The sequence below is a fragment of the Loxodonta africana genome, chromosome 9 (genome assembly GCF_030014295.1).
Source record: "Loxodonta africana isolate mLoxAfr1 chromosome 9, mLoxAfr1.hap2, whole genome shotgun sequence".
Classification (NCBI taxonomy): Eukaryota; Metazoa; Chordata; class Mammalia; order Proboscidea; family Elephantidae; genus Loxodonta; species Loxodonta africana.
In genome coordinates this window covers 115,830,516-115,853,065 of record NC_087350.1, presented here as the reverse complement: position 1 = coordinate 115,853,065, position 22,550 = coordinate 115,830,516, and the positions used below count along the sequence as shown (strand labels likewise).

General features: G+C 44.8%; 1 protein-coding gene across 7 annotated transcripts in view; it reads right to left on the bottom strand.

Moving 5' to 3' along the window:
• SMARCA2 (SWI/SNF related, matrix associated, actin dependent regulator of chromatin, subfamily a, member 2) overlaps positions 1 to 22,550 on the bottom strand; it is a 216,339-nt gene that overhangs the window by 29,944 nt on the left and 163,845 nt on the right. For 6 of the 7 annotated variants that reach the window (XM_023539439.2, XM_064290573.1, XM_064290571.1 and 3 more), the window contains exon 28: positions 4,668 to 4,885. In XM_023539439.2, the coding sequence (XP_023395207.2) occupies positions 4,668 to 4,885 (218 nt within the window). Of the gene's footprint in view, positions 1 to 4,667; positions 4,886 to 6,714; positions 6,848 to 22,550 lie in introns of those variants that run through there. The other variant, XM_010600005.3, reaches the window with a different exon arrangement.

Genomic DNA, 22,550 nt, shown 5'->3' with positions numbered 1-22,550 from the left:
CAGAGTAAAACTGCTGTCCACAGGGTTTCCAGGGGTGATTTTTCAGAAGTAGATGGTCAGGTCTTTCTCCTGAAGACCTCTGGGTGCCTCCAACCTTGTGGTCAGCAGCAAAGTGATTAACCATTTGTACAACCCAGAGATTCCTGGAAGTGGGGCCAGGCATAAAGTCCAATCCAACGTTAATTATCTTTCCATCATTTATCCAAACAACAACAAACCATTTCTCCAGACTTGGAAGAAATCTGCTAGACCCTGCTATTGACCACCTTATTCTACGTCTCCTCCTCATTCTAAACTCTGGGGCACAAATGTAAATTAGGATGAAATCACTTTTCAAAATCTTAGCGCCCCATGCAAACAAAACAGAGAGCCTCAGGTTAAATATTATACAAACTGAGAATATGATTTTTAAACGCCCTCTAAATAAACAGAAAACCAAGCCTGCTGAATAAGTCAAAACAAAGCCCTCTGAGACTGCTGATAAAAAGTTTCCTATGTGGGGAAATAAAATGGTGGACACCAGCAGCAACAGCCAGCCTTGCCTCTAGGAGCAACGACTGCTGGATGATTTTACGTTCACGAATCACACAAACTCACTGGCTCTTTGGGGTCACGTTTTTAAAAGTATCCTCCCTTTAGAAAATGAGACCTGGCTTCACACACAAAAGCAATAAATAGATGCTGAAATTATCCTAGCTCTTCATAAAAATACAAAGATACATCTGTTCCCAGATCATGCAAGAACTTTTCAAAAAAGAAAAAAAAATTCTCATGAGAGCTAATTAATTCTTCTTATATACCAGTTAAATATAGATGGCAGTTCTTATTTAATCCACTGCAAAGATACCTGTCAGAGCCCTACTGTTGATGGGAGGGGGCGCTAGCACAGGTGGAAGCTCTTTTACAGGTAGGTTGAGTTACTGAACTAGCAACTGCCTTAAATGGTACAAAAATCTTAACACGGGGGCGGGGGGATGTATATTTCCCAGTAGTGCTTTTCTAAAACCAACCAAAAATATGACATGGAAGCCAAAAAAGGCCTTCCTAATTTGAAAGCCTCCTACTTGAGCTCCAAGTTGGTAAGAGAAATACAAAATATAAATAGAGTGAGCTCTTTATACTCTGTTTATTACTAACATGAAGTACACGTGAAACATGCCAGGGGTGGGGAACTGAGTGCCCCTCTGGAAGGTACCTAAACACCAGAACTAAGTGATGGACCTCCAGGGGGTAGTTTTCAAGGAAAAGGAAAATCAAATCAGTAAAAATAAACAAGGGGGGGAGGGGAGAGGAGTATGTCCCCATACTGAAATATTTAAATGCCTCTTCCCTACAGTACAACTAAAGACATGCTCAATAAGAAGTCCCAGGGGAAGAACATTTTCTGGTTTTGGAAAGACAAAGATAGAAACCAGTACCAGCAAGGATCCTTTATTTCTTTATAGTGTTCAGCAATCTATTTAGCTGCCTGATTAGCTAAATAGAGTCTGAAAGACTGATTACTAATAATTTAACTCTTGTGGGAACCTGGGTTGTATTAACTTATGGAATCCTCATAACAACCCTAGAGGCAAGTACAGGAATTATCCCCATTTTGTGGATGAGGAAACTGAGGCTCAGGGAGGTGAACTAAATTGCCCAGTTGTCACACAGCTTGTGAGTACTGGAGTCAGGATTCAAGTGTAGGCACTTACAAGCTAGAAAAGGGCCTATGTTCTAAACCACTTTGTTACGGTTGTGCTGTTGTTGTTGGGTGCTGTCACGTTGATTCTGACTCAGAGTGACCCTATATGACAGGGTAGAACTGCCCCATAAGGTTTCTGAGGCTGTAATCTTTATGGGAGCAGACTGCCAAGACCTCTCCCGTGGAGCCGCTGAGTGGGTTTGAACCGCTGGCCTTTTGGTTAGCAGCCGAATGCTTAACCACTGCACACCAGGGCTTCTTATGCTATGGTGAGTGGAGGTTTAAGATGTAACCTCACACTACTCTGTATTTTTGGATGGTTTCTAGGAAAGTCACCAGCCCATAGCCATGTACACCACGAAAGTCTCAAACTCAAAAGCCTGTGGAGCCAGTAGGTAGTACAGATGAGTGATGGGGCCAGATATAAAAGGCATGGTGATAAATGGCAACTGGCAATCCACGGTGGAGAATGATCGAGACTGACGGGGCTGTGACAACGCAGAGCGTGATGCCCCATGAAAACGGGGTGAACATCTCTCTACCCCACTGGCTGTTATCTGAGAGAAGGGTGGGCGGAGGGTAGCTGCCAGATTTTTAGGTTTAAGGAAAAAAAATTACGGTTCACTCTTTTTATTTTAAACATCGCAAAACCAAAGAAAACGCTCTGTGGACAGTACGTGGCCTGCCAGCAGGTGATCCCTTTCACGCCATTGGAGGAAGAGACGACCAACACCCTGGATGAACAAGTCTGGCTTTGAAACCCCCACAGACTTTCTGGCCCTTCCTCGGAGTTACCACAGCTGTAGGCTGACTGGGCAGCTAACGCACAAATGCCTGTCACACATCACGGCTGCACTGGCCAGAGAAACAGCTGTTTTCTTCTCCTGAAACCAAGGCACCAATGTTACAGAGTGACAGTCTCTGCTGAGAAGTACTTTTCTTTACACCAGGGGCCGACAAAATGAGGCATAATCGTTCAAGCTATGGAACTTCCTGGAAATTGTTCCTGCCTGCCAGGAGGGCTGGGGGGTGAAGAGAACCCTGACACATTTACTGATTCTCAGTTCACCAGGAAGCTTTCACGTTCACTCAGGGCAGAGAATGGGTTTGTGGTCAAATTTTCCTTCCTGGATTGCCCTCATCCCCCTGGGTCAATGAACAGCACATCTGAACTCAATATCCCGGGGCTGCTGCCCTTTGAGGGCACTTCAGAATCCTTAAAGGGAAGCCACTTTATAAAAGGGGAAATAGGAAACGTGGTCAGCATGGTACCTAAGAGATCTGGTTGGTCAACGGGGCAAGAATTTTGCCCAGTTCACATGTACCTCCTCTTACCCCCCCAGCCCCGCCACTTTTCCCTTCTCTGCAAACTCCTCACAGATAATACAGACTTCACAGCAACAAAACCCAAAACCCGGTGGTGGAAAGTTTACTGCTTTTTGTACTGCCTAATCTTTAAAATCAGGTTTTCTTCCCGGTTTAAAACATATTCTAAAGCCGCAATGAAAAAACGGAAGTCCCAACTTATGTGTGTTAAACACTCGAGGGTATATACCCATTGTCCTCAAGTCGATTCCGACTCAGCAAACCTACAGGACAGAGTAGAACATCCCCTTAGGGTTTCCAAGGAGTAGCTGGTGGATTAGAACTGCCAACCTTTTGGTTAGCAGCCGAACTCTTAACCACTGTGCCACCAGCTCCTTCCTGAGGGTATAAAGAGCAACACTAGTTAGCGCCAAACATTTTTGGTAACCAGGAAGTGATTATTAATGCCACCATACAATTTAGAGAAATAAAATGTTTAAATGGGTTTCCTATCAATTTTTGCAATGGAAACAGGTCGCGATCTTCACATTACAACTCATCACATGATGACAAGTGGAAACCACATCCAGTAGCCAAAATGTAGGGAGTTTTACCTACTGCATAGGCCGGGCCACTCATTAGGTGTCTCTGCTCTGGTTTTTAAATTATTGTTCATTGTTTAAAATGGTTTTGGGGGCATGTCCAGCATAACCTTCTCAAAGTTCACATCCAAACGGTCTGTGATAAAAAAAAGCTGTCGTCGTTAAGTGCCACTGAACTGACTTCGACTCATGGCGACCCCATGTGACAGAGTAGAACTGCCCCACAGGGTTTCCTGGGTCGTATTATGGAAGCAGATCACCAGGTCTTTCCGCCTCATAGTGGCTGGGGGGACTCAAATCTCCAACCATTCGGTTAGCAGCCAAGAGCTTAACCATTGTGCCACCAGGGCTCAAGGAGAAGAAAGGTAAATCTGCTGAAATATCAAGTTACGTTGTATTACTAAGGAGAAGATGGCTCCAATGGTGCTCAGAAACGCGAGTGTTTTGGGAAGAAATAGGTGGTAGTGTTTTCAATGAAACACCTGTTTGGTTTTAAGCAGAGCCTTAATGTGAAATTTTTACCTTAATTACACTAAAACTAAAAACCAAACCCGTTGCTACTGCGTTGACTCATAGCAACCCTACAGGACAGAGTAAAACTGCCCCAGAGTTCCCAAGGAGCCCCTGGTGGATTCGAACTGCTGACCTTTTGGTTAGCAGACGTAGCTCTTAACTAACCACGGTTACTATGCCACCAGGGTTTCCTAATTACCATAGGGTTCTTATTTTCTTCAGCAACTCAAAAAAAAAAAAAAAATTACTCTGTTCCAATTCTTTCCACCTAAATGATGCTATTTCAGGGATCCTTACCAATTTTCCAGTTTAGGCTTTTTTAAAAACTGCATCACCTAAGCCCCCATTTCCAACTATATTAGACAACATTTGATGGAACACTGCACAAAATAGGTATGGCGGCCATTTTGAATAAGGTACAAGGTTACTCATACCTTTGCAGAGACTCCTGAATCGCAAAGTAGGAAGAATCTTAAAACCCAGCTCAATAAATCTTGCCCTGTGGGTACTATCGCTTACAGTGGTGGTGAGAGACGACCAAGGCGAATGAATGAAACGCTCACCTATCTTTGTAGTTGATCACAGTATCTATGATGGCGTTCATCTGCTTTGTCAGTTTGGGGGGGTTAGGTGATAGTTTCTCAGCTGGGGGGCGGCCTCTCCTCTTCTTGGCTTTTTCCACGTCTTCCTTGGCGGGCTCTTTATCCACATTTCTTCGTCTTTTTCGCTTCTTAAGCCGCACTTCCTCTTCCATTTCTTCCAAATTGCCGTCTTCGATGGCCTGTTCAATGGAAACGAAGGGGAAAAAATTTGAAGACCAAAAATAAAATAACCAAGACAAAAAAATACCGTTTGAATAATTTGGATAAAATGAAACAAACTCACCAAAAAAAAAAAAAAATAATAATAAAAGCACAATAAGCCCTTCCTCCCCCAACCTAAAAGTTAACAGCAATCTGTGGAGTGAGAAGAAAACAAGGAGGCCACCATATTGGATAAAGGCATCTTTAACCCAAGTCTGTTTCCTGAGCAAAATACCTTGAAGGCCCGAGACACCGACAGTAAGGAAGAATGTGGCAAATATGAAAAGATCTATGCATTCAAGGGTTTGAAGATAACCGAATCCAAATCAAATTTTAGCTCAACATTAAGACTTTAACTATCTCATTAATACAGGGGATAGAAAGAAAGGTAAATAATAAAAAAAAAAAAGGGAGAGGGGGAATGGATGAAGGAAAAAATTTCCCTTAGACCCTCACAATCATACAAGCTTCAACCTTTTCTTCTCTGAGGTTTTAAATCTATTTATTCATGATTCACAACATAAATCAAAATGCTATTTAGATTTCGTTCCAACGTAGCAATTAGGAAACGAAAAAAAAAACAAAAAACGGGGAATACAAAGCCACGTTCCTTGGTAAACACACTTAAATCCGATAGAGAACACACACACAAACAACGAACACTTTTTTTTTCCCCCAATTACCTGCCAACGCTTGCTTTAAACCAGAGCCAGCAGCACTAATGCAGAGAGATAATAAAATAGCTATAAAAACCACCAGGTAGAAAAAACCTGCTCACAAATGGCTACAAGGTCCATGTGACAGACCCAGAAGTTTAAACTTTTTTTTTCCTGCTACGTCTCAAAACTTAAGAAAAAGGAAGGGGAAAAATGTCAAAAATGCAAATAAAACAACTGTTGACCATGGAAAAGAATTTTTTTTTAAAAAAAAAGATCTGTAAGTTACATTTTCAGATGGCTTTTGCCCACCAAATAACTGATGTTACTTGCACCTCCTGTTTCTCAATATTGCCTCCAGTACGCAAATGCTAATCAATTCTTTCTCGGAGCTGAAAGCGCTCTAATCATAAGGCGATTACCTTCATTTCTCCACAGCTCCAAACATGGCTAATATTTATGATCATGTGAGTATAACAATCAATATAAAGAGTGATTACAGCTCAGACATAATTTCTTTCACTTGGGTACAATGCCTCCTGAAAAAGAAAGCCTTGGTGAAGAAAACCTGGTACAGGAACACAAACCAACCTGGCATGTTAAAAATGCCAGTGGGATTAAAAAAAAAAAAAACCAAAAACCCAGATGTTTCTATGCATCCTCCAACGTGCACATCCAGACCACAGACAGCATCCTGGGGGACAGCCTGCACCTAGGCCTTAATAATCAAAAGACAATTTCCATCACCATCTCAGTGTTCAGAGAACCACCAGGAAGGAGGAGAGAGATATGAGGAGTTAGGAGGAAAAAAAGAAAAATGCAGAAAAAGAAAAAAAAAAAAAAAGATTCCCACATTATTTCATTAATATTCATTTGCCTCAAAGCAGGACACCCTCTAGCCAGATAAACCCACTGCAGCTAATCGAAGATGGAGACAAGGCAGTGGTCCCGCACATCTTGGAGGCTGAACACGCTAATAATAAATACGGCATGCGAGACTGTCAACAGTTAACGCTCTTGCTCTCCGGAGCACCCGGCTGGCTGTACACAGAAACCCGGCGAGCCCCGGCTTTTGGCGTGTTACACACCTACACATGCCTGAGATGTACTTCTACTGAATCTTCAAGACGGCAACGAAAAAGGATATTTACCTTACCACTATCAGCAGGCCGGCTGCTATCGGAAATCACAGTTAATGGGGATAAAATTAACAAGCCAGCAAAGCAGCGAGCTGCTAGTCTCTTCATCAGCTGATCAGGAAAAAAAAGAGAGCCGGGGAAAGGCTATGTTTTCATATACAAGTAATTTTATTTTACTGAAAATTTAATACTGAAAGGATTGTGGATACTCAAATCTGCTGTTTCATTGTAGCTACTACTACAAGGCCCCAAGCCTTCCTCCTCCAGCCGGTTTTAATATTGACAACTACTTATCATATTTCCCCCCCTTATTATTCCAGGCAGCGGATTTAAGAGATTTTTTTTTTTTTTTAAAGCTCAGATGGGTTCTGAGCTCCGCTCACATTTTAATAATTAAGCCAATAAAGATGCCTATTAATATTCAAATTTATTAAAAAAATTAAAACGAGGTATGCTTTTTGGGGGGGTATTTTAAACCTCATTTTTCTGCCTTTTGAAAAACAGACTGCGTGGTTTGGGAGCAGTCTAGAATGATTTTTTAAAATAAAAGACAAATCATTTTTTTCCCCCCTCATCCTATGCATGTCAGTAAAAACACTGTGCTTAGCAGGCTCAGATATCTGAATTCAACACGCTATTCTTTCTCTTTAAGGAAAATCCCACACGACTGTGACACTTCACTTTCGGTTTTCACGCCGTAAAAAATTTTCATTGTTGTTCTTTTTCGGTGGGATAAATGAAGAGGGGGGAGCTGTGAAAAGGGGTATTTCTACTTTCCCTCCCCCACCCCCTTTTCATTTTGCAAAAAGGGAACAAAGCATGAGCTTTCGATGTTTGATTATTGGACTTCTCAGTCTGGAAATCTGGGCGCAGCTAAGAAGCGAAAACAAATTAAAATTGCAAACTAGGGAAACAATTTTTATTGCAATGGCTAGCCCGTGCACATTCTTATTAAATGGAGGTTTTGGAAGGACAAGGAAAACACACAAAGTCCAGCCCATTCTTCCCTAATGTTAAGGTTTTATGCAGGAATGCAGAGAGCCACAAAACCTCTTCCTTCCCTCCTCCCCCTAAGACCCCAAACCATCCAGACGCAGCTTTCCAGGCTGTGGGATTTCTAAGGGTCTTTCTCATGGAAATCAAGCCCCGAAATATTGCCCCATGCTTTTCGTACTTAAAGAGTAGAGTGCCATCACTCTTGCATGTAAGTAAAATTATTCATGGAGATTTTAAGCTGCTCTTTTCTTAGGAAAAAAAACAAAAACATTCAGCTGACTCAACCCAGTGCTAGGGTGAGAGGGACACAAACTTAAAAATCTTTTTTTGCTACACAACGCTCAAGTTCTACCCCCAAAAAGAATTCCCTTCCAAACCTTTTGCCAGCACAATAATGAAATAAATCACAGAAGCAAACCCCCAGTTTCCGAATGGTGACGTGTTGCGTGTAAGCGCAGCCCTAATTCAACACACAGACGGCTCCCATGCCGAACTGCCTCTAGATTTAATGAAGTGAATAGGAAGGAAGTCGGGGCGGACAAAAAAGTGTACAAATAAGAAATTAACGCTTTCCTGCCCTACCGAGAAACGGTGAGCTACAACTAGAGCGAAGTTTGGGGAGCCACCTCCTTCCTTAAAGGCACACTGCACCCATTTGGCTCCGGACGCCACGGAAAAAAAAAACAAAAACCCAGATGGTGATCAGATGCTCAGCCAAGTTCAAAGAGTTAAGCATATTTCAGCTTGCATTTTTCCTGAATGGAGCTGGGAATTACTCTTTCCTCCACTGGATGGCAATCTTCCCCCCCCCCTTTTCCCCTCTTTCTTTCCTTTTTTTTTTTTCCTTGAAAGAATGCATGTTGATGACACAGGGCGCAAGGACAGCCTACAAGCTGGCTGCCTCTTCAGGGAATTCTGAAGAAGTTATTGTCTAGGTTCTGATCACAAAATGCGGGCAACACAAAATGCGGGCAACACAAAATGCGGGCAACACAAAATGCGGGCAACACAAAATGCGGGCAACACAAAATGCGGGCAACACAAAATGCGGGCAACACAAAATGCGGGCAACACAAAATGCGGGCAACACAAAATGCGGGCAACCGTGGTGGTACAAGAGGAGCTGTTTCTAGAGCAAACACTTCGCAGCTTGCAAAGCACATGGCAGACCCTGGGATCTGGCACATCTGGGGCCAGTGCTGTCCCTCTTGTCACCCTGACACTGGCTACATCTTTCCCCCAAACTCGGAAGGTCCGGAAAGTCATTGTTGTCCTTGTTCTTCTCAAACAGGCGGTACAATGAGGGACCCGACTTGACAGTATCACACAGCAGAAGGGACCTGTGATTACGGATAAGTCAACGGATACTGGCAAACAGAACGCCACACTGCCAACTCCAGCGCACGGTGTCACTGTGGCTGCCTTTTGTCACCCGAGACTCCCCTAGTCCGTGTGGCCTGGCCCTTATGAGTGGAACACACCATCTTAAGAACATTCTAAAAGAGCAATTCTACAGGCATCCATCTAGACAGCACATGGGAAATGTCTTATAAAAGGGGACATTTAGCATTCCATACGTCACTCTGATCTGTTAATACCACGTTTTCCCCCACAGGATCGTGCTTCCTCTCTCTGGGGTTGCCCTCCTGGTGGTCCCTTAGGAGCCCTGGTGGGATTCCAGAAGAGGGCTCCAGGATCTGCTGAGGTAGGGGTGGGGGGTTACAGAGCTGAGGGCTAGGCACTAAAGAATGTCGAGTTTCCTGATTAATAACTCACCTATCAGCAAACTCACTGTTCAGGGAGGCTAAACTCTGCTCAGGAGGCCCTGCTGGGTGGTGCAAATACTTAACGCACCAGGCTGCTAACCCAGAGGCTAGAGGTTCAAGTCCACCCACAGGTGCATCGGAAACAAAGTACTGGTGATCTGCTTCCTAAAAACCAGCCATTGAAAACCCTGTGGAGCACGGTCCTACTCTGACACACACGGGGTCCCCAAGCGTGGAACCAACCCAACATCACCTGGTTAAACCTCGCTCAAACCCTCCTGACCCCCGTGGAGGCTCTGGAAGCCACTGATAAAGTCGATGTGCCCCAAAACACCAGCAGCAACAACAAGAAGTGGAGTTTTTCATGAAATTTCATATATGAGAACTTTTCTTACAACAGGACTGTTCAGTAACAAAAACTTGAATATGGCACTCTTAAAGAGTTTAATAAAAACGGCAGCACTTTCAGATACCGCACTCTGGACTTAAGAGCTTTGGACCATGATAAAATTTATTACTTTTTACCTGCAAAAGCACCCTGTTAGAAAAGTATGCATAACATCAGATTCCCTAAGTATTAAGGAAAAAAATCCCAAACGGCTGCAGGCTTATACATGTTCCTACCAGCTCAACCCACAACGCACAGTAACAGTGAAATCATGCCAGCTTTCCTTCAGAAGTCGAGCCGAGTTAGTATTTCTCCAGGCAGCAAGTTCGGTCTCGTCTTGGCCAGTGTCTAGAGCTGGGTTCAAATGTTATGAAGGAAATATCCGTGATGTAAGAAAATACCTGTACATAGGACGTACATAAAGCCAAAGTGGATAATTTTGTTAACGAATGCCTCAAAAACTTAGGAGATGATCTCTTGACTAAGGATTTTTTTTTTTTTAGCGTACCTTTTTTTTTTTTTAATGTGGTGCAATAAAAGGATGACACATTAATTCAACAGACTCTTGTATCTTATTTTATTCATTGTGTCAGGCAACTCTGATGCCACTCCCAGCTCTCCCTGGGTTGGGAACTCTACTGCATAATGCTCACACACACACAAGCACACACACACGAGCACGTGCGCGTGCACACACACACACACACACACCAGTTGCCGCTGAGTCGATTCTGACCCATGGTGACCCCCTGTATGTCAGAGTAGAACTGTGCTCCCTAGAGTTTTCAGTGGCTGATTTTTTGGAAGTAGACCGCCCCGGCCCTTCTTCTGAGGCACCCCCAGGTGGACTCAAACCACCAACCTTTCAGTTATCAGCTGAGCATGTTAACCATTTATACCACCAGGGATAACGCTGGACACAAAGGGAAAAGCAAATTGAGCCCCAGTTTAACTCGGTTTCTGGAATGGTGAGCTTTTCAGGTTCTTGTTCACAACCTCAGGTTACTTTTGCAAAAATGAACCAAGACTTGCTCTCCCCTCCATGGCAATAAGGAAACTGGAGTGAGGGTGGGGGTCGAGGGAAACCATAACATACAACAGAGGGGCACTGATGCTGGAAAGGTGAGTGAGTACAGCATTTCAGGACAAAGCAATTTGGGGCTGGGAAGAGGAAAAAAAGAGTACTAGGAATACAAAAATTATTTTACCCACACTACTGACTAAGGAACCCTGGTGGCTCAGTAGTTAAGGACTTGGCTGCTAACTGAAAGGGTGGTGGTTCGAAACACTAACTGCTCCTCGGGAGAAAGATGTGGGAGTCTGCTTCCGTAAAGATTTACAGCCTTGGAAACTCTATGGGGCAGTTCTACTCTGTCCTATAGGTTCACTAGGAGTTGGAAGCAGCTCAACGGCAAGGGGTTTGGTTTTTTTCTTGGTTCATTAACCAGGAGAAGTCCTTGGGTAGTAACCCAAACCCCATATACCTTAGGTACTATAAGTGGCTAATGCCTCTGGCTGCCAACTGAAAAGTTGGGAGGTTCAAGTCTACGTAGAGGTGCCTCGGAACAAAGGCCTGGAGATCTACCTTCGAAAAATATCAGCCACTGAAATCCCCATGGAGCACAGTTCTACTGTGACATGCACGGGGTTGCCATGAGCCAGAATTGACTCGACAGCAACTGTTTTTATTGAGTAAGGACCCACAGGTGCCCAGAGCACAATAACGTGCGCAGGGAATGAGTTTTAGATTTAATAGAGGGCGACCCCCAAAACAGCTGGCCCTGCAGACACTGCCAGATTAACACCTAATGTGTTGACAGCTTTGTATTTAGGACTTGGGCGCCTCTGTGCTCCAGCTCCCTGGGTGGAATGAGTCAAAAAACCCGAAAGAACGTGGGAGCCTGTGAAAGGCTTTGAGAAACAGCAGAGAGCAAAAAGAGACACAGTCCCACTTTCTCATCGAGATCTCTTATCCAGTTACCACCAATGTCCCCTAATACAGCCGGGAGCTCCACCCACTGGGTCGGGAGCAGCGTTTCCTGGGGGACCCAGGCCGCTCTGTGTTTCAAGGCTCTCAATGTATTAGAAAAGGGAAGGAATGCCAACAGAGAGTGACGAATGCGGTGCAACCTCAATACTTGCAAAGAATAATGTAATGCTTTAAGGAGAGGCAGGTAAAATACAAGGACGGGCAGTACAACGCCGTTTGGAGAGAATGGCAAATGGCAAACTGGAGGTCCTTCATAAGCGTCATGACATCTGAGCCAAATTAATGGCTCTCTCCTGGGCCTCTCTCCCTCTTGTTTTTTAAAAATATTTTTTTTGTTGTTGTTGAAAATAGACACAGCAAAACATACCATTTCAACAATTTCTACACAAACAATCCGGTGACGCTGATTACATCCCTCAATTGTACCACCATTCTCATGGTCCTTTTCCAAGTTGTTCCTTCCCCGTTAATATCAACTCTGCCCCCTAAGTTCTTATCTAACTTTTAGAGTTGCTGTTGTCAATTTGATCTCCTATAGATAGTTCTTAAAACAGCAGCATTCAAGGCAGGCATTCTTTATTAATTAAGCTAAACTACTGTGTGTTTTGGTGAAGAATACTAAATATACCATGTACTGCCATAAGAAGGAACAAATCTGTCTTGGAAGAAGTACAGCCAGAACGCTCCTTAGAAGCAAGGATGATGAGACTTTGTCTCATGTGCTTTGGGCACGTTATCAGGAGGGATCAGTCCCTGGAGAAGGATATCATGCTTGGTAAAGCAGAAGGTCAGTGAAAAAAAGGACTCTCAAGGAGATGGACTGACACAGTGGCTGCAACAATGGGCTCAAGCATAACAATGATTGTGAGCATGGCGCAGGACCCGGCAGTGTTTTGTTCTGTTGTACACAGGGTTGCTATGAGTCGGAACCAACTCAGCGGCACCCAACAAAAACAGCAACAACATTGTTTGGTTTAAAGAAGACTTCAGAGAATAATTTTGGTTTAAAGATTATCTCGGGACAAATTTTTGGGTGTTCATCCAGCCTCGATGGCTCCAGAAAGATTCCAATGAGAATGTGATGGACAGGACCTTTTGAGAGATGGGTCCTGTTCATGAAGAATTGAGCCTTCATCTAGGGTTACGTGCCACCACAGCAAGACAGAGTCGCTGGTTACCCTCCCATGGGGTTAAAGGCATCAAAGTAAAAGGAGAGGCTGGTGGCAGTGGGCTGCTTATTCTGCCTGAGGCAGAGACAAAGAATGACCATTAATAGCCTAATAAGGAGGGAAGAGAACACAAAGGTAAATCTAAAGCACAGTAGTTTGAGACCACGGAACATAGGAAGGGGAAGAGTCCTGAACTTCCATGAATCTAAGATACCACGGCATCCTTAATACTCTTAACATTACGACAACTGCTAAACGACAACAGTAGTAACAGCTTCTACAAAGCACTAGGCACTCAGAGCTTTACAACCGCTTACTCATTTAATCAGAGCCCAGGGGGAGGGCGTGCAGTCAACATGTTCAGCTGCTAACTAAAAGTTTGGAGGTTCAAGTCTACCCAGAGGCGTCTCATCAAAAAGGCCTGGCAATCTATTTCCAACAAATCAGCCACTGAAAACCCCAGGAAGGACAGCTCTACTCTTACAGACGAGGGGTTGCCAGGAGTTGGAACTGACCAGATGGCAACTGGTACTGGTTTACTCACTGAAAGACCATGACCACCCTACGAGGTAGTTACTATTATGATCCTGGTTTTATGGATGAGGAAACTGAGGCACAGAGAGATGAAGCACCTTGCTCAAGATCATACAAAAGTAAGTGGCAGGGCTCAGATCTGAACTCTGGAGGTTCGGCCCCACAGACCACACCCTTAACTTGTGTGCTATGCTACTTGCTGGTGCAAAATGATAGCTGTCGTCAAGTGATGGCCATCGTGACCACCTGCCTTGACTAATCCTGGGAATCTGGGTGCGAGTTCCAAAGCAGCCACGTTAATCAACGCACGCCAACTCTGATGACACCAGCCTTCAGTGGCAGCAAAAGGTTCTTCTTTAGTCTCCCTGTAATTACTGTTTTCTTTCAAAGCGGCGACTAATTTGGCCCGAATACTTTGGCCTGAATGCCTGCCAAACTGAATGGGATTCTCTTTTTTTTTTTTTTAATTCTAGTCTTTAATTCAAAGTAGAAGCAAATGTTCCATTTCAACCATTAAGTGGCCTTCTGTTCCTAGTGCAATTTAAACTAGAAGACGACGAGGTGGCTTTACCTTGTTTTTTATTCTCATTGAACTTTTTCCATACGGTTTGCACAGTAGCTTTGTGCAGACCTAGGCCTCATTCTGTCTCCGCTTGGCTATTGCCATCTTCCAATCCTCTCATCACATCCGATTTCACTTCCTGTGTCATAACTTACTTTTCGTTTCTTTGCTGCACGTCCATCTTTGTTGGCTAATCCCCTCTTTTGTTATCTGTTTTTGTAAAATGTCACGGGGGTTTTTCCACTGGGAAACATGGAAGCAGCACAACTACATGCTTTGCTGTCTGGGCGCGGAGGGAATAACAGACACGCAGCGACCAGTCACTGCAGGCTGTGAAAGATGTGACGTGATTGGTCACCTACCAGGATGTGTTGCACACACAGTGATGTGTGCACTGAAAAGCTAGCAGCAAAGTTTGTACTTTATGCAATGACTTCCAGTTAATACACCACAGTAAATGAAATTTATGGAGCCCCTGGCTAATGCAAGGAGCCCTGGTGGCACAGTAGTTAAGCACTCGGCTGCTAACCGTAACGTTGGTGGTTCAGACCCACCAGCTGCTCTGCGGAAGAAAGATGTGGCAGGCTACTTCCACAAAGATTATACCCTCGGGAACCCTACGGGGCAGTTCTACTCTGTCCTATAGGGTTGCTATGAGCTGGAATCAGCTCAGTGGCAATGGGTTTTGGGTGGTGCAAATGGTTAACCTGCTCAGCTGCTAACCAAAAGGCTGGAGGTTTCATTCCAACCAGAGGTGCCTCAAAAGAAAGGCCTGGCAATCTACTTTTGAAAAGCAGCCATTGAAAACCTCATGGACCACAGTTCTACTCTGACATACCTGGGGTCACCATGAGTCAGAGTTAACTCCAAGGCAACTGGGAATGGAAATGAAATTTATCGTTATTTAACTATACCGTGGTAATGGAAATGTGTACATACCGGCATGGTACAAAGCAAGATCTGCTGGTATAGACATAACACATTACTTTGAAGAAGTGATGGCAGCCTTTATTGTTCCTGTCCATGCTATGATCTAAGAAAAGTGCCCCACCCCCAGCACCAGCTGCCCAGGGGACCATGTTCTCTGTCCAGGTCTCACCGGATAGGACCGGGAGATGTCCCCTGTCTCAGGTGGCTGCCTCTAGGCTTGGGCAGGACCTGGCATGAAGTCTCTGCACGAACAGTGAGGGCGATCAGCTCAGTCCATCAGTTCCCTTCTAGCAACGCGAGTTCCTAGTTCCCTGCAGGTATGAAAGGTCTTGTCCAGTTGGTGTGGGAGCTGAAGTGAATGAAGGTTAGGAGGTAGGACCTCGGCCCAGATGTTACAAGTCGGAACCATGAAGAAGCAGAAGACAACAGGAGATAACAAAGAGTATACCATGTGAAAGAAGGAGAGGGGCTGGGCGGCTGGTGCAGGAGGCTGCAATTCCATATATGTGCACGTTTAGGATACACACACACGTATCCTAATCATATACACACGTGTACAGATATGTACACACGTGTTGTATATAGGCACATATACATGCATACAACACACATATACATATGTATTTATTAACACATCAGTTTAGAATACACATACAACCTAACCACATACATATATGCACATATGTGTATATATACATATACATATGCATATACATACACTAAAAAAAAAACCAAACCACTGCCATCGAGTCGATTCCGACTCATAGAGACCCCATAGGACAGAGTAGAACTGCCCGAAAAAAAAGAGTGCCTGGCAGATTCAAACTGTTGACCTCTTAGTTAGCAGCTATAGCACTTAACCACTACGCCACCAGGGTTTCTATGTATATGCAAGGGGGCCCTGGCCGTGCAGTGGTTAAGCACTTGGCTGCTAACTGAAAGGTCGGTGGTTCGAACCCACCAATCGCTCCATGGGAGAAAGATGTGGCAGTTTGCTTCCATAAAGATTACAGCTTTGGAAACCCTATGGGACAGTACTACCCCGTCCTGTGGGGTAGCTAGGAGTCAGAAATCAATTGGATGGCAATGGGTTGGCTTATATATATATATATGTATATATATATATACACACACACACACACACACACACGTGTATATATAATGTACGTACATTCATGCAAACACACACATATATACACATACATACACACACACCGACACACACGCACACACACATATAATTTATTCACATGTCAGTGGTGAAGTGTCAAGGAGCCCTGGTGGTTAAACACTCGTTTGCGAACTGAAAGGTCGGCAGTTCAAACCCACCAGCCACTTCGCTGGAGAGAGATGTGGCAGTCCGCTCCCATAAAGATTACAGCCTTGAAAACCCTATGGGGCAGTTTTACTCTGTCCTATAGCGTCACTATGAGTCGGAATGAACTTGACAGCAATGGGCTACACCTCTATAATCCGGGCGAGAGATAAAAATCTCACCTGAGCCTGCACTCAAAGTGTGTTTTATTAGTAGCAAGAGTCTCCCTTGTGTGGGGAAAAAAAAGAACATTTGGCCACAGTGCTGATGATGGTTGCACGATAGGATGAGGGAAATCAGTGTCATGGAATTGTACGTGTAAAAAATGTTGAACAATACGTGTGTGAGAAATTAACTTGAGCTGTAAACTTTCACCTAAAGTACAATAAAATAAAAGTTCAATTGGTGAACGTTGTCTTCATCTATATTTTTACCAACTATTAAAAAACGAAGCCAACCCAAATTCCAAATCCTACATGACGCACTGTGGGTATCACTGATATGAGAACACAGCATTGAAGCCTGCAGACTCAAGAGGCAGCCTCAGCCTTTCATCCAACAGTGTGACAAATGAATACACATTTATGTTCTTACTGCAAATTTTCATCTGCGTACAAGCAAGGCGTATATCACTGTATACATTCTCACCTTAACTGATACCTCCACTGACCAACCCACCGCTGGTTCTGGTTCCTTCTGTTAAGAAGCCTTCTGCTGTTCCTCCTTTTCTTAAAGGAGGTCCTAAAGATGGCCATATTGGCTTGCTTGTTCTTTTTTGTCATCTAGTCCTTTCTTTCATGTTGTTGTTGTTAGGTGCCGTTGAGTAGGTTCTGACTCATAGCGACCCTATAGGACAGAGTAGAACGGTCCCATAGGGTTTCCAAGGAGTGGCTGGTGGATATGAACTGCTGACCTTTTGGTTAGCAGCTGAGCTCTTAACCACTATGCCCCTAGGGCTCCTTTCTCCCCTGTAGTAACACTTAATAGCTTGATTATTGATCCTCAATTTTTTCTAATTAGTGATGGGCTACAACCTATTGATCAGATCATAAATATTTCTTTCATCAGTATTGCCCTACTCAAGTTTCTAAGTTACCCTCAGTAGATCAATTCTAAGCCTCCCTGCCTGGATCCTACCCCATCTGATTTGCCGTGTTGCCCCTACGGAAACATTCTGCAAGTAACAGGCACACACATCCAACGCAACAGCACAGCGTGCCATACTTATTTCCAACTTCGTGACTTCTCTCATGCTTCTCTCACCTGGCCTGTCTTTCCCAATCCCTCCTCCGTGTGTGCCTTGGACCCATGCTTCAATGCTCAACCCCTCTTTCCCCTCAAAATCTTCCTCCGCTGTGCCAGATCACTTTGTTTTTTGTTTTTTTTTTTCTTACACAGACCATACCTTACTTTTCTCAATTTCCCCACAGTACCCAGCACAGTAATGAGAAAAAGGTTACCTACTAAATACCACCACCACCACCCGGTTGCCATCAAGTCAGTTTTGACTCACGGTGGCCCCATGTGTCAGAGTGGAACTGCACTCCACGGGATTTTCAATAGCTAATAATTCAGAAGTAGATAAAAAAAAAAAAATTTTTTTTTTTTTTTTTTAGATCACCAGGTCTTTCTTCCGAGACGCCTCTGTGGACTTGAACTGCCAACCTTTTGGTTAAGAGCTGAACGCTAACTGTCTGTGACACCCAGAGACCTCCACTATAAACACCAAAAAACCAAACCAAATCCGTTGCCGTTGAGTCAATTTCAACTCATAGCGACCCTACAGGACAGAGTAGAACTGCCCCATACGCAGGGTTTCTAAGAAGCACCTGGTGGATTTGAACTGCCAACCTTTTTGGTTAGCAGCCATAATTCTTAGCCAGAGTTCTTAACCACTACACCACAAGGGCTTTCAGAAACTAAACCCGTTGCTGTCAAGTTGAGTTCGACTCATAGTGATCCGATAGGACTGAGCAGAACCGCGCCATAGGGTTTCCAAGGACCAGCTGGTGGATTTGAACTGCTGACCTTTTGGTTAGCAGCCAAACTCTTAACCACTGGCATCTATTCTACATATTTCTGTTTTAACCTTCAAGTACAAAAGTATAAGCTCTAAAATCAAACTGTTTCTTTCCTACCTCACCCTCCCTTTTCCTTCAAACCTGAGTCATTTATTCTGATGACTCTACTTCTTGGCTACAAAAAAACTTCCTTAACAGCCAGAAATCTGACCCTTTTTTTTCTTTTTTTTTTTTTTTACACCTCCTGTCCATTTTCTTTCCTAGGAATTTTTCAAAAGTTTCCAAAGCTTCTTAATTCCCACATCTACGAGTCTCGTCTAAAACCTACTTTATTTGCTTTCTCCTTACTTAAAATCTCTTCTTTCTATACCGCTACAGTCTGGTGTTTCCCTACTTTTTCGAACCACGTTTTTTTTTTTTCCCCCTTAAATGTGTATTCACCAAGTTTTCCTTCAGCCCTTTTTAAAATTCTCATGGATTGTAAACATGCAATCAAATGTGGCCAATTGCCCTTCCTGAGCCCGCAGCAGACATCACTAATCGATTCTGGAGCTCAGGTCAGATTGGCAACAGGTGAGTCTCTGGATGACCCTGGAAGGACCGGGTAGCTGGTGGAGAAGTCCAAGAGCGCTCTCCTAGAAAGGGATATTAAGACATAACTTTGGTGGACTTTTAAGCTCTCCACTTCCAGAGGGGACTCCTTTGTGGGGCTTCCTCCTGCTGAGCTGCCAGACACAGACTCACACTCCTCCATACAGGTGCAGCCCCCGTTATTGATGGGAGGCACCTGAGAGGGAACCAGTCCCTCATTCTGGATGTGGACCTTCCATGGGGATTCCACTCGCCCCTGTGGCTTCAAAGAGCACTTCAATGCATATGGCCCCAGAATTCTCTCTCTAGCCTGGACTTCTCTTTGGAGTTACTGGCTGGGATTTCCAATGTCCTACCAAACATATCCCAAATTAAACTGACTGCCTTCCCGCTGACTGGACAAACCTTGCTCTTCCTGGACCCTATCACTTTATCTAAGGGCGGCACATCGTACCCCCGTTCATCCAGGCTAGAAACTCTAAAGTCATCAGGTTCCTTGGTCACCTGCCTCTAGTTCTGTGAGTCCTCCATAGTCATTTGTCTTTAAAATAATTGATCTTTTCCATCTCCCAGCCAGGTTTCCTTGCTCACCTCGTCAAATATAACTGCCTCACTTAGGGGTTTTCCTGCCCTCTGTCTTTGCCCCTTTCAATTCATCCTTTACAATGTGAACAGTTGTCTTCTCTCTGCTTAAAAGAAGGCACACACCATTCGCGCTCTCACTAGAAACGTTCCGGCTCTGCATTCTTTTCGTGGAGCAGAATAAAGTCCTGGTTCTTTGATCACGCGCAGCCTCAAGGGTCTGATGCCAGCCTAGTTTGTCCGCTTCAGTCCAAGGCCTGTAAATACTCCATGGGCCCAATGCTCAAGGTTACAGGTTATAGTACCAGTCACCTATATTCATGCCTCCACGGGGTTCCCTTGGGAGCCCTGCTGGTGCAGGGATTAAGTGCTAGGCTGTAACCAAAAGGCTGGCGGTTCGAACCCACCAGCCTTTCCAGGGCAGAAAAGACCTGCTGATCTGTTCCTGTAAAGATTACAGCCTAGAAGACCTTTTGGGGGCAGTTGTACTCTGGCATATAGGGTTGCTATGAGTCAGAATCGACTTGGCGGCACGCGACAACATATGGTTTCCTTAGTCTTAAAAGCTTGTGAGTGGCCATCCAAGAGACTCCTCTGGTCCCACCCCATCAGGAGCAAGGGAGAATGAAGAAAACCAAAGACACAAGGGAAAGATTAGTCCAAAGGACTAATGGACTACAACCCTACCATGGCCTCCACCTGACTGAGTTCAACACAACTAGATGGTGCCCAGCTACCACCACCGACTGTTCTGACAGGGATCACAACAGAAGGCCCTGGACAGAGCTAGAGAAAAATGTAAAACAAAATTCTAACTCACAAAAAAAGACCAGACTTACCGGTCTGACAGAAACTAGAGAAATCCGGAGAGTATGGCCCCCAGACACCCGTACATAGCTCAGTACTGAAGTCACTCCTGCGGTTCACCCTTCAGCCAAAGATTAGACAAGCCCATAAAATGAGACTAAAGGGTCATACCAGCCCAGGGGCAAGGAAGAGAAGACAGGAGGGGACAGGAAAGCTGGTAACGAGGAACCCGAGGTCGAGAAGTGGAGATATATATATGTATGGTTCTGTTAGCCCGGAATTCTCTTCCTCCTGCTCCATCTACCTAAGCCATACTCGTCTTTTAAGAAATGACTAAAAGGCCATTTCTTTTACGACACACACCCAATGCTCCCCCCACCCCCTATACTGCCACAATACCTTACAGGTGCTTGTGACCTACTGTTCATTCTGCTTTGTGTGAGTTTTGTTTGTTTTGTTTTAATACGTGTCCGAATCGCCTATCAGCCTGAAATCCCCTTTCAGGGCTAAAAAAGTCATTTTAATTAAAATAGCCTCCAAAGGCTCTTAGATTGATGCCTTGTTCAGCAGTAGACCCAGAAATCTTGCCAAAATAAAATGAAGTCTTGCTTGGCTGCTCCTCTGGGTTTCGCAGTGACAAGGCTTATCCAAGAAGCACACCCCAACACCGGGTTTAAATTACTATTGAAAGGAGGGAGATACGAATAAACGGCAAGTTAAAACAAGCCAGGTAAGTGGGGCAAAAAGAAGGCTTTTGTTTGTTTGCCCTGCTCCAGCTCACCTCTTTAGGCTGTCTTTATTTTAACTGGTAATTTTTTTGTTTGTTTTTTTCCGCCTTGCTCAGGCTTTGAGAGTTAAATGGCTTATATAAGATATCCAACCCTATATGCAAACAGGGTCATCTACAGTCACCCAGGGGCTGAGAAGCTCTGAAGATGGATCCTGCTTCCTTCAAAGGCAGAACAGCGTCCTCAATTTGACTGAACCCAGTGCAGTGAGGATGAGTAGCGACCTGGCCTCCCTGGAAGCCAAGCAGACAAGAGGGGAGAAACTAACCTGCAGTCCTAGGAGCCCCTGAGCCCCGCTGCTCAGCAGGACGCCTACCAGGAGCTTCTCTTGGGAAGTGGCGAGGCTTATCAGCCCTCCTGAGTTATGTCTTATACCGCCCCCCCCCCCAGGAGGATTGCTTTGAAGTTCTCAGGCATCAAGAGATTCACCTGTTGCTGATCTGACCTAAGCCCCTGCACCTTTCCAAGAAGACACCAGAATCCGCAGGCCAGGGAGAGGCTGGCTTGGTGTGCAGAGGGGTTGGCAATTGGTCTATGATTTATTTGTCTATTAACGAATCCCCCATCGTCCCATGACTTGAGTGGACACACATTTTCAAAATACAGAAGGCTGTGAACTTCACATTCATTATGAAAATATTCCTGCCATGAAATAAATCCTGAATCCAAACCCTATACCCAATGCCTGTGAAGCTTAGAACCTTATCTGTAAAATAATACCTATCCTGGGGTTCTAAGAGGATTTAAATGTGACGTGAAGTCCGTGGGTAATGCAAACGGTTCGTGCACTTGCTGCTAATTCAAGGGCTGGAGGCTCGAGTCCACTCAGAGACACCTTGGAAGAAAGGCCTGGCTATCTACTTCCCAATAGTCGGCCATTGAAAACCCTGTGGAGCGCAGTTCTACTCTGACACACATGGGGGCGCCATGAGTCCGAGCTGACTGGACAGCAACTGGCAACAGTGGTTACTGCAGGAGGCAGTGGTGGCTCAGGGGTAGAGTTCTCGCTTTCCACGTGGGAGACCCGGGTTCGATTCCTGGCCAGTGTACCTCATGCACAGCCACCACCTGTTTATTGGTGGAGGCTTACGTGTTGCTATGATGCTGGGCAGGTTTCAGCAGAGCCTCCAGACTAAGACTAGGAAGAAAGGCCTGGTGATTTACTTCCCCAAAACCAGCCATTGAAGACCCAGTGGTGCACAGTTCTACTCTGACACACCTGGGGTCGCCGTGAGCTACTCTGACACACCTGGGGTCGCCGTGAGCTACTCTGACACACCTGGGGTCGCTGTGAGGTAGAATCAGGCGACTGGCGCTGGTGAAATGAAACGCACCCGAACTGGCAGTGTCTGCTACAGAGAAGGGAGGGGCCAGCGTGGGTGCTGGGAGGCAGGGTTGGAGCTGGCTCA